A 15,673-nucleotide genomic window follows, 5' to 3' on the forward strand; every position below is an offset into this window, starting at 1 on the left:
CAGAGCATTATTACATCATTATAGCCATTATGGTTTCAGATTATTATTATAGAGGGTTTGCAGTTGTCACAAATCACCTAGCAACCGCACCAGGCACCATGTTGGAAGACCAGAGTCAGTCTGTTAGATATATAAACGTATTACAACTTCTGTTCCAGCCCTGCACTAACACACCTGATTCAATGTATCAAACCTAATTAGTTAATAATCAAGTGTGCTATTGCTGGGCTGGAATGGAAGTCTGCTCCCCCAGTAGATCAGTGGAGTGATGTTGGCCACCTCTGGTATTGCATTTGTTTTGTTCACCTGAAATTGTGCTTTAGTAGTAATAGCCATTTTGTTCATTCATAAGCTCTCCAATTAGTTTTATTTGATTGTCTACATTTTTTCAGGATATCAGCCATGTGAACCCATTTTGCAGCTGATAATGGCATGCAACACCAATGCAGCCATAGGCCTACAGCAGCGGTTCCCAACTACAGTCCTTGAGTACCCAACACAGCACACATTTTTGTTGTAGCTCCGGACAAATATACTGATCTGATTCAACTCTTTGAAGGCCTGATGATTAGTTGACAAGTTGAATCATGTGTTTTTGTCCGGGGCTACAATAAAACTGTAATGTTGGGGGACCAGAGTTGGGAACCACTGGCCCACAGTATGATGGCATTAGACTTATCGGCATTTGCAATGCATCCCTTGACATTGTGCATCTGAGTCAGAGAATAGCTTAAAATTCTTTACATTGTTCAGCTATATGTTCTTAATTTAGAAACAATACCAGTAGACAATGTATGAGGCTAATTATTCTACTAGATTTTGTACATGCCTTGTGCTGATATGAACTTGTTGTCACGATCGTCTTGAGGATAATGAGTGGACCAAGGCGCAGCGTGTGAAAAATACATTCTCTTTATTAGAGATGAGTGAATCACGAAACGAACGCTTAACACAAAACTAAACAAAACAACCGTGAAGCTACAAACGTAAGTGCAATACAAAAGCTACAAACGTTCTACATAGACAATTACCCACAAACGCATAATGCCTATGGCTGCCTTAAATATGGCTCCCAATCAGAGACAAATGAAAGACAGCTGTCTCTGATTGAGAACCACTCAGGCAACCATAGACATACCTAGACACATTCACTAAACACAACCCCATACACTAAACCCAACACCCCCTTTACCATATAACCACCCAAGACGAGACAAAACACAAACATTCCCCCATGTCACACCCTGACCTAACTAAAATAATAAAGAAAACAAAGAATACTAAGGCCAGGGCATGACACTTGTTTAATGCAAACTTTGTAATCTAGGTGGTGACATGTCTGGAAGGAGTAGAGGATGGGATCCTTAGCTTAAAACATATAACTACTACTACTACCAAAGTTCAATGCCAGATACTTTTCTCCCAGAAGGTCTGAGTGGCAATTGGAGGTGCCACTGTGATACTGAAGATGGTTTGCTTAAGACTACTACAACAATTACATTATCTATGCTAAATGTGTTTGAACTGTAAAAAGAAAGACAATAGTTAGGCTATAAAAAATATGTTTTATTCAACGTGGCAAAGCAGAGATGACAAAATACTTTTAATTTCACCCATACAACAATATAGCCTATCATGAAAGTACAGTATGTTGACAATATCAACAATAGTTTTTCACACGTTCCAAATTACATTATATATTTATAAGTTTAAGGGGGCACTTTTGTCATGTATTTTTCCATATATAGACACACCCTATGTGTTTTAATGAAATCAACTGTCGTCTACTGAGGTTGTCTGATGCTATAAGCATACTGTGATTAAATAATTTAGACACACAAATGACTCAAGAGGGAGCCAGAGATCAAGGTAGCCTAACCAGAAGAAAACAACCTGTTCCGAACCTCCTCCTCCCGCTGCTGCTGGCCTTTGCTGATTCTGCCATTATGTTCCTGATGTTGCAGTTGCCGTACCAGGCGGTTATATAGCCCGACAGGATGCTCTCAATTGTGCATCTGTAAAAGTGTGTGAGGGTCTTAGGGGCCAAGCCACATTTCTTCAGCCTCCTGTTGCGCCTTCTTCACCACACTGTCTGTGTGGGTGGACCATTTCAGATTGTCAGTGACATGTACGCCGAGGAACTTGAAGCTTTCCACCTTCTCACTGCGGTGGATAGGGAGGTGCTCCCCCTGCTGTTTCCTGAAGTCCACGATCAGCTTCTTTGTTTTGTTGACGTTGATGGAGAGGTTATTTTCCTGGCACCAGTACGCCAAGGCCCGCACCTCCTGAGGCTGTCTCGTCATTGTTGGTAATCAGGCCTACTACTGTTGTGTCATCTGTAAACTTGATGATTGAGTTGGAGGCATGCGTGGCCACGCAGTCATGGGTGAACAGGAAGTACAGGAGGGGACTGAGCACGCACCCTTGTGGGGCCCCTGTGTTGAGGATCAGCGAAGTGGAGGTGTTGTTTCCTACCTTCAACACCTGGGTGCGGCCCGTCAGGAAGTTCAGGACCCAGTTGCACAGGGCGTGGTTCAGACCCAAGGACCCGAGCTTAATGATGAGCTTGGAACCTGAACTAGAGACCTCGGTTTAAAAGCTGACAGTGTTTTTATACACCTTTATTTTGAATCCTGCCTGTCCCGGGATCCTGACAGATTCCGTATAGGGGGAGAGATATGAAAGCCCAGCTAGCCTAGCTGGCTCGGCGGTCTCAAATGGAGGTTGCTTTTGAATGTTTCCAGCGCTGTAGGAGCTGTGTTTACTTTGCTTTGTTCTGGGACAATGTGGATGGTGCTGACTTTCAATGTAGCAGTTCGTTTCAGAGTGGGTGGCAAGGAATAAGTTAGCCCTAAATATTTCTAAAACTAAAAGCATTGTATTTGGAACAAGCCACTCACTGAACCCTAAACGTCAACTAAATCTTGTGATTAATTAAGTGGTAATTGAGCAAGTTGAGATGACTAAACTGCTTGGAGTATACCTGGATTGTAAACTGTCATGGTCAAAACATATTGATACAACAGTAGCTAGGATAGGGAGAAGTATGTCCATAATAAATTGCTGCTCTGCCTTCTTAACAACACTATCAACAAGGCAGGTCCTACAGGCCCTAGTTTTGTCGCACCTTGACTACTATTCAGTCGTGTGGTCAGGTGCCACAAAAAGGGACTTAGTAAATTTGCAATTGGCTCAGAACAGGGCAGCACGGCTGGCCCTTGGATGTACACAGAGAGTTTTTTTTTTTTTTAACCTTTATTTAACTAGGCAGGTCAGTTAAGAAAATAAATTCTTATTTTCAATAACGGCCTAGGAACAGTGGGTAAACTGCCTTGTTCAGGAGCAGAACGACAGATTTTTACCTTGTCGGCTCAGGGATTTGATCTTCCAACCTTTCGGTTACTAGTCCAACACTCTAACCACTAGGCTACCTGCCATCCCAATATTAATAATATGCATGTCAATGTCTCCTGGCTCAAAGTGGAGGTGAGATTGACTTCATCACTACTGATATTTATGAGAGGTATTGACATGTTGAATGCACCAAGCTGTCTATTAGAACTACTGGTACACAGCTCGGACACCCATGCATACCCCAAAAGACATGTCACCAGAGGTCTCTTCACAGTCCCCAAGTCCAGAAAAGACTATGGGGGGCACACAGTACTACATAGAGCCATGAATACATGGAACTCTATTCCACATCAGGTAACTGATGCAAGCAGTAAAACTTGATTTAAAAAACAGACAAAAAACACCTTATGGAACAGCGGGGACTGTGAATCAACACAAACATAGGCACAGACACATGCATACACAAACATGATAACATACGCACTAAACAAACACATACACATGGATTTAGTACTATAGATACGTGGTAGTGGTGGAGTAGGTGTGCTGAGGGCAGTGTGTTGTGAAATCTGTGAATGTATTGTAATTGTAACGGCAGCCTTCCTCCTCTTCACGAGAAGAGCGGGTGTAACAGGGATCGGAACAACACGCAGCGTAGCCAGTGCTCAACATGTTTAATAAAACGATAAACAGTGAACACTTACAACGAATACAAAATAACAAATGTGGCAAACCGATACAGCCCTATCTGGTGCAGAGAAAACACAAAGACAGGAAACAACCACCCACAAACCCCAACACAAAACAAGCCACCTATATATGATTCCCAATCAGAGACAACACAAAACACCTGCCTCTGATTGGGAACCATATTAGGCCAAACACAGAAACAGACAAACTAGACACACAACATAGAATGCCCACCCAGCTCACGTCCTGACCAACACTAAAACAAGCAAAACACACAAGAACTATGGTCAGAACGTGACAGTAATGTTTTAAAAATTGTATAAACTGCCTTAATTTTGCTGCCTTGGCAGCAGCTAATGGGGATCCATAATAAATACAAATTGAAAATACAAGTGTCAGCCACTCTCAATGAACAGCATTGTTACATAGTTTTCCTCTTGTCCAGATGGGATAGGGCAGTGTGTAGTTCGATGGCGATTGCATCGTCTGTGGATCTATTGGGGCAGTAAGCAAATTGAAGTGGGTCTAGGGTGTCAGGTGAGGTAGAGGTGATATGATCCTTAACTAGCCTCTCAAAGCACTTCATGATGACAGAAATGACTGCTTCGGGGTGATAGTCATTTAGTTCAGTTACCTTTGCTTTCTTGGGTACAAGAACAATGTTAGACATCTTGAAGCAAGTGAGGACAGCAGAATGGGATAGGGAGAGATTGAATATTGAATACCTGGTTAAATAAAGGTGAAATAAATAAAAATGTAAATAATATGTCCGTTAACACTACAGACAGCTGGTCTGCGCATGCTCTGAGGATGCAGCTAGGGATGCCCTCTGGGTCGGCAGCCTTGCAAGGGTTAACACACATAAATGTCTTACTCACGTCGGCCATGGAGAACGAGAGCCCACAGTCCTTGAGAACGAGCCACGTCGCTGGCACTGTGTTATCCTCAAAGTGGGCGAAGAAGGTGTTTAGCTTCTATGCTCGCTTCAAGGCAAATAACACTGAAAAAGGCATGAGAGCACCAGCTGTACCGGAAGACTGTGTAATCACGCTCTCCGCAGCCGATGTGAGTAAGACTTTTAAACAGGTCAACATTCACAAGGCCGCAGGGCCAGACGGATTAACAGGACGTGTACTGCGAGCATGTGCTGACCAACTAGCAAGTGTCTTCACTGACATTTTCAACCTCTCGCTGTCTGAGTCTGTAACACCAACATGTTTTAAGCTGACCACCATAGTGCCTGTGCCCAAGAACACTAAGGCAACCTGCCTAAATGACTACCGAACCGTAGCACTCACGTCTGTAGCCATGAAGTGCTTTGAAAGGCTGGTCATGGATCACATCAACACCATTATCCCAGAAACCCTAGACCCACCCTAATTTGCATACTGCCCCAACAGATCCACAGATGATGCAATCTCTATTGCACTCCACACTGCCCTTTCCCACCTGGACTAAAGGAACACCTGTGTGAGAATGCTATTCATTGACTACAGCTCAGCGTTCAACACCATAGTGTCCTCAAAGCTCATCAATAAGCTAAGGACACTAAACACCTCCCTCTGCAACTGGATCCTGGCAATTCCTGACGGGCCGCCCCCAGGTGGTAAGGGTAGGAAACAACACATCCGCCATGCTGCTCAACAACACAGGGGACCCTCAGGGGTGCGTGCTCAGTCCCCTCCTGTACTCCCTGTTCACTCATGACTGCACGGCCAGGCACGACTCCAACACCATCATTAAGTTTGCCGATGATCACCGACAACGACGAGACGGCCTTTAGGGAGGAGGTCAAAGACCTGGCCGTGTGGTGTCAGGACAACAACCTCTCCCTCAACGTGATCAAGATGAAGGAGATGATTGTGGACTACAGGAAAAAGAGGACCGAGCACACCCCCATTCTCATCGACGAGGCTGCAGTGGAGCAGGTTGAGAGCTTCAACTTCCTTGGTGTCCACATCACCAACAAACTAACATGGCCCAAGCACACCATGACAGTCGTGAAGAGAGCACGACAAAACCTATTCCCCCTCAGGAGACTGAAAAGATTTGGCATGGGTCCTCAGATCCTCAAAATGTTCTACAGTTGCAACATCGAGAGCATCCTGACTGGTTGCATCACTGCCTGGTATGGCGACTGCTTGGCCTCTGACCGCAAGGCACTACAGAGGGTAGTGCGAACGGCCCAGTACATCACTGGGGCCAAGCTTCCTACCATCCAGGACCTCCATACCAGGCGGTGTCAGAGGAAGGCCCTAAACATGGTCAAAGACTCCAGCCACCCAGTCATAGACTGTTCTATCTGATACCGCATGGCAAGCGGTACCGGAGCGCCAAGTCTAGGACCCAGAGACTTCTAAACAGCTTCTACCCCCAAGCCATAAGACTCCTGAACATCTTATCAAATGGCTACCTAGACTATTTGCATTGCCCCCCTCTTCCCCTCTTTTACACACGTGCTACTCTCTGTTGTTACCATCTATACATGGTACCTTTAATAACTCTACCTACATGTACATATTACCATACCTATCCGGTGCCCCCGCACATTGACTCTATACCGGTACCCCCCTGTATATAGTCTCACTATTGTTATTTTACTGCTGCTTTAATTACTTGTTATTTTTATTTCTTATTCATATCCATATTTTTTCAAACTGCATTGTTGCTTAGGGGCTTGTAAGTAAGCATCTCACTGTAAGGTCTATACCTGTTTTATTCGGCGCATGTGACTAATACAATTTGATTTGAATATAGCCTATTCATGTCTGTCAGCAGCAATCGTGATATAATTAACATTTAAAAACAATGTTGAAAAGGGGATAATGTTAGCTAACTTCGCTAGGTAGGCCTACGTTGGTTGGAGAATACAGTTCATTAGGTCTACAGTACTTACCATAATGTTCAGCCAACTGTTCAAAGTTTCTACCTGTAGCTTACAAAGTAAACATTTTCAGCTAACAGTAACGTTACATCGGCAAATGCGCCCTTCTGTTGTTTGACAGGCAGAGCAGACAAAGGATGGGGAAATTAACCTGAACCACTACTTGTCATGTATAGTTCACCTTAATTTTATATACAAATAATGATGGCCAATATTGAGAGATATCTTGAGGCTAACTTCACATATCTGAACTTACATGGTTAGGCTACTGTCTGAACATGAAAGCATGCAGTTACTTGCTATAGCATATATAGAGTCTTGCAAAAGTATTCACCCCCTTGGCATTTTTCAATTTTGTTGCCTCACAACCTGGAAGGATTTTTTTTTGGGGGGGGGGGGTGTTGTATAATTTGATTTACACAACATGCCTACCACTTTGAAGATGCAAAATATTTTTTATTGTGAAACAAACAAGAAATAAGACAAAAAAACAGAAAACTTGAGCGTGCATAACTATTCACCCCTCCAAAGTAAATGCTTTGTAGAGCCACCTTTGGCAGCAATTACAGCTGCAAGTCTCTTGGGTATGTCTCTATAAGCTTGGCACATCTAGCCACTGTGATTTTTGCCCATTCTTCAAGGCAAAACTGCTCCAGCTCCTTCAAGTTGGATAGGTTCCGCTGGTGTACAGCAATCTTTAAGTCATACCACAGATTCTCAATTAGATTGAGGTCTGAGAACCTTTCCTCAATAGTATCTTTCCCCCACAGGAACCACACCTGTTGTCACTCTCACAAACAATCGCAACATTGTTTCAATAATATATAGAACTTTTCTAGCAGCTCTGGTATGTAAAGCTTTTTTGAGGCCTTGCTCACAATTCATTCTGTGGCAGCACAATGACCAAACAATATACTGTATGTGAGGCTCTCATATCTCATATGATCTTAATATGATCATATCTTTGATCACGACACTGGTGAGGAGGATAGAGTCCTGGTTAAACTTTGACACAAAGTAGTTTGTGATAAATAGCACAATATGTTTAATCTGAGTATTTGTTATAGTCAAAATAATCCATACATTATGCTTTTTTTTACTCAAGTAAGAAGTTGTATGAGCTCAGGTCAATGAGGCCTACAGGCCATAAATAGCAAATAGAAGTTCAAAACTTGTAATGTTCACAAGAACTTGAAGTTGATAAAAAGATGTACCACAACATTAGGTGATAATATATGTATTATTATGGATTTATAATCAGCTATAATGGGGTGGTCATTTTGGACCGGGAACACAGAATTAATTAACAGGAAACGAACACAACAGGAGGGTTAAATTACAGGTTGTAATGCAACAAAATAGGAAAAAATACCAAAGGGGGAAGAATACTTTTGCAAGGCACTCTAACTCTATGCATATTCGATGCATAGTCACTTCACCCCTACCTACATGTACAAATTACCTCAACTAACCTGTACCCCTGCACACTGACTCGGTACCGGTACCCCCTGTATATAGCCTCGTTATTGCTATGTTCATGTGTTACTTTTCAAGATTTTTTTTAACTGTAGTTTATTTGGTAAATATTTCCTTAGCTCTTCTTGAACTACAATGTTGGTTAAGGGCTTGTAAGTAACCATTTCACGGTAAGGTCTACACCTGTTGTATTCAGCATTTCACGGTAAGGTCTACACCTGTTGTATTCAGCATTTCACGGTAAGGTCTACACCTGTTGTATTCAGCATTTCACGGTAAGGTCTACACTTGTTGTATTCAGCATTTCACGGTAAGGTCTACACTTGTTGTATTCAGCATTTCACGGTAAGGTCTACACTTGTTGTCACGGCAGCCTTCCCTCTCTTCACTAACCAACACGCAGCGTAGCCAGTGCTCAACATGTTTAATTAAACAAAAAACAGTGAACACTTACAACGAACAAAAAATAACAAAGTGTGGCAAACCGAAACAGTCCTATCTGGTGCAGAACACAAACACAGAGACAGGAAACAACCACCCACAATCCCCAATACAAAACAAGCCACCTATATATGATTCTCAATCAGGGACAACGATTGACATCTGTCTCTGATTGAGAACCATATTAGGCTGGACACAGAAACAGACAAACTAGACACACAACATAGAATTCCCAACCAGCTCACGTCCTGACCAACACTAAACAAGCAAAACACATAAGAACTATGGTCAGGACGTGACACTTGTTGTATTCAGCATTTCACGGTAAGGTCTACACTTGTTGTATTCGGCGCATGTGACAAATAAAGTTATTTTATTTTGATTTGAACTCTGATGATAGAGCTAATTGTTTTGCATCTAATCATCAGAAATGTTTACTTCTCACTATGCTCTTCAAGAGGCGACAGTATTCCAACCAAATAGTAAACATTTATTAAACAATCCCTTGAAAACGGCACACAGTTGTCGGGGGGTCTCCTTGCCTCCCAGCAGGCAAATCGAATGTTCTGCACCTTATTGTGATGTTTTATTGGTGACGACCTATTGTCTTACAACTTTGTCTTTTTACAAAAGAAGGAAAGTAAATTAGTGCATTTTCCATACTGAAGAAAAGCATTTGTAATTCCTTCAATAACCAATATTGCTAGCATGCTCATCATTTATACAGTAATCTACACTCAACATGTGCTCTAATGCTGCAGCTCTTGGATCAGTTGGAGCCTGGTGGGAGACTGGAGTTGCCTGTTGGTCTGAAAGACTTTATGGGGGCGATTTATGTTCCCTTGACTGACAAGCGACACCATTGGCCAGTTATGTATACACTATATAAAGGGTATGTATTCACTATATAAAGAGTATGTATTCACCACATAAAGGGTATGTATTCACTATATAAAGGGTATGTATACACTAGCTACATAAAATTTATATATAGTATACAGTGTAAAGCAGATAAATGGGCAGGTCATGAAAATCTTAAACCTTAACTAATGTCAGTTTCGTCACCGCCTGACTTTGCCTTTATTCATCATCCCACATCTAGAGTTGATCTCTTGAGAGATGCTGTTCTGTGTTTTTCTTTCCAGAGGTGAGCTCTGACTTCCGTGTGGTGTGGTTGCCCTTGAAGGAGATGACTTCCGTGTGGTGTGGTTGCCCTTGCAGGAGGTGACTTCCGTGTGGTGTGGTTGCCCTTGCAGGAGGTGACTTCCTTGTGGTGTGGTTGCCCTTGCAGGAGGTGACTTCCGTGTGGTGTGGTTGCCCTTGCAGGAGGTGACTTCCGTGTGGTGTGGTTGCCCTTGCAGGAGGTGACTTCCGTGTGGTGTGGTTGCCCTTGCAGGAGGTGACTTCCTTGTGGTGTGGTTGCCCTTGCAGGAGGTGACTTCCATGTGGTGTGGTTGCCCTTGCAGGAGGTGACTTCCGTGTGGTGTGGTTGCCCTTGCAGGAGGTGACTTCCGTGTGGTTGCCCTTGCAGGAGGTGACTTCCGTGTGGTGTGGTTGCCCTTGCAGGAGGTGACTTCCGTGTGGTGTGGTTGCCCTTGCAGGAGGTGACTTCCTTGTGGTGTGGTTGCCCTTGCAGGAGGTGACTTCCATGTGGTGTGGTTGCCCTTGCAGTAGGTGACTTCCGTGTGGTGTGGTTGCCCTTGCAGTAGGTGACTTCCGTGTGGTGTGGTTGCCCTTGCAGGAGGTGACTTCCGTGTGGTGTGGTTGCCCTTGCAGTAGGTGACTTCCGTGTGGTGTGGTTGCCCTTGCAGGAGGTGACTTCCGTGTGGTGTGGTTGCCCTTGCAGGAGGTGGCTTCCGTGTGGTTGCCCTTGCAGGAAGGGACTTCCGTGTGGTGTGGTTGCCCTTGCAGGAGTTGACTTCCGTGTGGTGTGGTTTCCCTTGCAGGAGGTGACTTCCGTGTGGTTGCCCTTGCAGGAGGTGACTTCCGTGTGGTGTGGTTGCCCTTGCAGGAGGTGACTTCCGTGTGGTGTGGTTGCCCTTGCAGGAGGTGGTGCTGTGTGGTGTGGTTGCCCTTGCAGGAGGTGACTTCCGTGTGGTGTGGTTGCCCATGCAGGAGGTGACTTCCGTGTGGTGTGGTTGCCCTTGCAGGAGGTGACTTCCGTGTGGTGTGGTTGCCCTTGCAGGAGGTACCTTCCGTGTGGTGAGGTTGCCCTTGCAGGAGGTGACTTCCGTGTGGTGTGGTTGCCCTTGCAGGAGGTGACTTCTGTGTGGTGTGGTTGCCCTTGCAGGAGGTGACTTCCGTGTGGTGTGGTTGCCCTTGCAGGAGGTGACTTCCGTGTGGTTGCCCTTGCAGGAGGTGACTTCCGTGTGGTGTGGTTGCCCTTGCAGGAGGTGACTTCCGTGTGGTTGCCCTTGCAGGAGGTGACTTCCGTGTGGTGTGGTTGCCCTTGCAGGAGGTGACTTCCGTGTGGTGTGGTTGCCCTTGCAGGAGGTGACTTCCGTGTGGTGTGGTTGCCCTTGCAGGAGGTGACTTCCGTGTGGTGTGGTTGCCCTTGCAGGAGGTGACTTCCGTGTGGTGTGGTTGCCCTTGCAGGAGGTGACTTCCATGTGGTTGCCCTTGCAGGATGTGACTTCCGTGTGGTGTTGTTGCCCTTGCAGGATGTGACTTCCGTGTGGTGTGGTTGCCCTTGCAGGAGGTGACTTCCGTGTGGTGTGGTTGCCCTTGCAGGAGGTGACTTCCATGTGCTGTGGTTGCCCTTGCAGGAGGTTGTGCTGTGTGGTGTGGTTGCCCTTGCAGGAGGTGGTGCTGTGTGGTGTGGTTGCCCTTGCAGGAGGTGGTGTGGTTGCCCTTGCAGGAGGTGGTGCTGTGTGGTGTGTTTGCCCTTGCAGGAGATGGTGCTGTGTGGTGTGGTTGCCCTTGCAGGTGGTGGTGCTGTGTGGTGTGGTTGCTCTTGCAGGAGGTGGTGCTGTGTGGTGTGGTTGCCCTTGCAGGAGGTGGTGCTGTGTGGTGTGGTTGCCCTTGCAGGAGGTGGTGCTGTGTGGTTGCCCTTGCAGGAGGTGGTGCTGGTGCAGCAGCTATTGAGTTTTTAGATCTCCGTCTGTCTGCTGCCTAGCAACACTTCCCATTTGCTTATTGACTAAAACTGGGCAACAGATGAACATTATCCCAGAGGGTTGAAGAGGTTTGCCAAGGGCTTTTGGATTAATGACTCTGTCTGTGATTGCTAAAATCGTTCATTTAAGTGCTCCCGTTTTGTACATGCATTCAAAACATCGACCCACTGTTTGTTCCTCACAGATGTCTAGCTGAAAGGTCGGCTTATTCATGTATTTAATTTTACAAAAATGAAAGGGATATGACAACCCTCATACAAATTGAGTGATCGTACTTCACCAACCAACAGGAAGTTGTCTTGATAAAAGTGAACATTAATTTTTTACAATGTCTGATGTGAATGCAAGTAAACATAGTCTAACCTATAAATGATTACAATTAGTCTGTATCGGCAACAGAAAAACAACCCTTTTTACATAACGATGAGAATAGATGCAGTTTAGTCTTTATTTTTTTAATACTGAAATGATTATACAGTAATGTCATAATTTATTAATATAAATATTGTAATGAAAACGCTTGTTTGTGTGTAAATGTATGGGAAATAATGTTGTTTTATTTGAGAGAGATGGGATTGTTTGGCTTTGGGCTTTTTTTATACACTTTGCTTCTATCAATTTAACCATTGCCTGTATAAGAGATCATAAATGCTATTTATTTAGGTCTATGATTTTATTATGTTGTATGTGTGAAGCATTAGGTGTGAAGCAATATTCAGTGTCAGGAGGAGGAGGATATTTGATAAGGCTTTGAAACGGACTACTAACATACAGTGGCGTCATCGACGAGTGCCCGTAGTCATTTGGAAGGGAGACCCATACTTTCATGGCTGCTTCCGGGAGATACATGTGAGTAGTTTGGACACATATTACATGTTATTTTATTTACCTTTAACCGACAAACAGTGGTTTTACCGAACTCCCTAGAGAAAACGATACTCTTTCTTAAATTTGATGGTACGTTGTGTCAAGAACATTTTCTATGTTCTCCAAATCTTTAACTAACGCGAAATAACGCTTAATAACAGAACACTATCACGTGCTAGACCTTGGAATGCGCAATTGACAAACGTCACAAATTATAGCGATTTAATTTGTAAAGTGACAAAAAAACATACACTTTACAACTCAGTAAATGAGTTGTCATCTGGCCCACGTTTGCATCAAAACCATTTTACAGTAATGTCGCATACAATGGAGTCGACAGAAATGACGACGGTGTCGGCGGTAAATACCTCAAACACTTCAGTCAATTCTACCACAGACGAGTTGAAAGAAACTTGTAAACGTAAGAGCGAAGAGAAGGTAGACCCAGAGAAAAGTAGTCGTGGAAAGAGACGACGAGGGGGTGGGAAGAAACAACTCCGTACAGGAGAGAGATACATTCCTCCCCCTCAAAAACGCAACCCCGGGGTAAGCTTCAGCAAAGAGCATTTTGATGAAACAACATACTATTTTGAAGGAGGTCTACGCAAAGTGCGCCCATACTACTTCGACTTCAAAACGTACTGCAAGGGACGCTGGATTGGGAAAAGTCTTCTCGATGTTTTCAGCAGTGAATTCCGAGCTGAGCCGTTGGAGTACTACGTTATGGCTTCCAAACTAGGACGCATCCGACTCAATGAAACACCAATGGATGACCTCTCTGTAACACTCAGGGTGAGTAAAATCTTTGTCTCGTCCCTGACTCTTTCTATGATTATGTTGGCTTGAATTAGATGGATACTGATTATGTTGGCTTGAATTAGATGGATACTGATTATGTTGGCTTGAATTAGATGGATACTGATTATGTTGGCTTGAATTAGATGGATACTGATTGTGTTGGCTTGAATTATATAGACTGTTGTATCTATCTAACTTTGTCCCTACATAAAAAAGAAAAACATTCTGTGCATAATAAATATAGTCAGACTTGTCTTTTCCCCCCTCAGAACAATGACTTCCTAAGGAATACAGTGCATCGCCATGAGCCGCCTGTAGTCGGACGGCCACTGGAGATTTTGGAAGATAATGGGGAGGTTTTGGTAGTTGACAAGCCAGCCTCAATGCCAGTTCATCCTTGTGGGCGCTTCCGTCACAACACGGTCATTTTCATCCTGGGAAAGGAACGGGGCATATGTGGCCTTCACACTGTGCACCGACTGGATCGCCTAACATCTGGGGTGCTGCTCTTCGCCCGGACTTTGGAAGTGTCCCAGAAACTGGATGTGTTGGTGCGAGACAGACAGGTAAGACATCCTCTAGTCCAGTGTGCACTAATCAATCGAAAAGGGACATTGTGTTTACTAATAATATTTATTTTTTATTAACTTATCCTAGAAATCTGGTCATCAGTTTGGATTAAATAGGGCCTCAAGTATAATCTCGCTCTGAGAGGGAACAAAACATATAGTTTGTTAAAGTTTGATATAAGTGACTGATACAGTCTGTCATCTTTTACAGCTGGAGAAGGAGTACGTCTGTCGAGTGGAAGGGGAGTTCCCAGAGGGTGAGATCATCTGTGAGGAGCCCATCCTGGTGGTCTCCTTCAAGGTGGGACTGTGCAGAGTGCATCCTAAAGGCAAGGATTGCCGTACAGTCTTCCAAAGGCTCAGCTGGAACGGCCACTCCAGTGTAGTGCGTTGCCTCCCTCTCACTGGCCGCACTCACCAGATTCGCGTCCACCTCCAGTTCCTGGGCTACCCCATCCTCAACGACCCTGTCTATGGCTCCTCTGCTTGGGGTCCCCAAAGGGCAAAGGGAGGCCTGAAGGGCATGAGCGACGATGAGCTTCTCAAAGCGATTCTGGAGGAACATCGCTTGAAGGAGAGTCTTCATCTCCTAGACATCCCAGATGAGGGAATGGTGCAGGTGAGCAATGTGCGTACTGACGTCTGTGGCAAAGATGCTCAGACACCTCAACCAGAGCTGTTGCCACATGTTTGCAATTCTGTTTCAAGTGACTGTACACTGAGTGACGTAGAACAGAGTGCAAATCAGGTCCACAGCAGTCCAGCCTTACCCGGTGCAGTACCCGGACCAACTGATGAAAATGGGGATCAAACAAAGTCCACAGAATCTTCTCACTTAGCTGCTACAAACACGAAAGACCCTCTGTGTAGCGAATGTAAGATTGTCCGTCCGGACCCCACTGAGAAGGAGCTCATCATGTACCTCCATGCGTTACGCTATAAAGGACCAGACTTTGAATATTCAACTCGCCTACCTGACTGGGCCAAGGATGACTGGATTGAAGACTAAGGCACTGTAGTGATGTTGTACAACAGAAGTGCAGGCAGTGTACAATGTGATGTGCCCAATAGGATGCAAAATATCACTATTGTTGTTTTGTTGAAGTGTCTTTGGACACTTGGTGAACCAAGCTCGGTTGTTAGTTCTATGGCTCACGGTTCTGTAAATCATGAATAATTCTGTTTTTAAATTATATAATTCATTTCCCTCTGACTCACGTTAAGGGATATATTACATCGGACCATATATTTTCCATTGGACTCTAAGCCAGGAAGATGTTTATCTAGGATTTATTTTCAACAGCCCTTCTAATTGAAAACCAAATAAACATTTTCATGAAGTTTGACAATGAAATTGTATTTTCATGACATTGAATAAAACAACCCATTCTGCAGGAAAAATACACTTTAGTTTATTTTTTTTATTTTTACTTTCCACCATGTGAAAATGAGTACAAGTACCGTGTTATCTCAAGTTT

The 15,673-nt window shown here is 44.3% G+C and overlaps 1 protein-coding gene across 1 annotated transcript; it reads left to right on the forward strand.

Moving 5' to 3' along the window:
• Window positions 1-12,784: 12,784 nt before the first annotated feature.
• LOC120059809 (RNA pseudouridylate synthase domain-containing protein 2-like) lies at window positions 12,785-15,585 on the forward strand. The gene is made up of 3 exons (XM_039008860.1): window positions 12,785-13,620; window positions 13,896-14,192; window positions 14,407-15,585. The coding sequence occupies exons 1-3, from the start codon at window positions 13,144-13,146 to the stop codon at window positions 15,202-15,204; spliced, it is 1,572 nt and encodes a 523-aa protein (XP_038864788.1). The 5' UTR covers window positions 12,785-13,143; the 3' UTR covers window positions 15,205-15,585.
• The last annotated feature ends 88 nt before the right edge of the window (window positions 15,586-15,673 follow it).

Source organism: Salvelinus namaycush, chromosome 15, assembly GCF_016432855.1.
Source record: "Salvelinus namaycush isolate Seneca chromosome 15, SaNama_1.0, whole genome shotgun sequence".
In the NCBI taxonomy this organism is placed as follows: Eukaryota; Metazoa; Chordata; class Actinopteri; order Salmoniformes; family Salmonidae; genus Salvelinus; species Salvelinus namaycush.

What these genes read in the sequence shown, in the direction of transcription:
- LOC120059809 (XM_039008860.1), top strand. Translation starts at nt 13,144, where the DNA reads ATGTCGCATACAATGGAGTCGACAGAAATGACGACGGTGTCGGCGGTA. An exon ending in ACCTCTCTGTAACACTCAGG is followed by an intron (nt 13,621 to 13,895) that starts GTGAGTAAAATC and finishes TTCCCCCCTCAG; the next exon opens with AACAATGACTTCCTAAGGAA. An exon ending in TGTTGGTGCGAGACAGACAG is followed by an intron (nt 14,193 to 14,406) that starts GTAAGACATCCT and finishes CATCTTTTACAG; the next exon opens with CTGGAGAAGGAGTACGTCTG.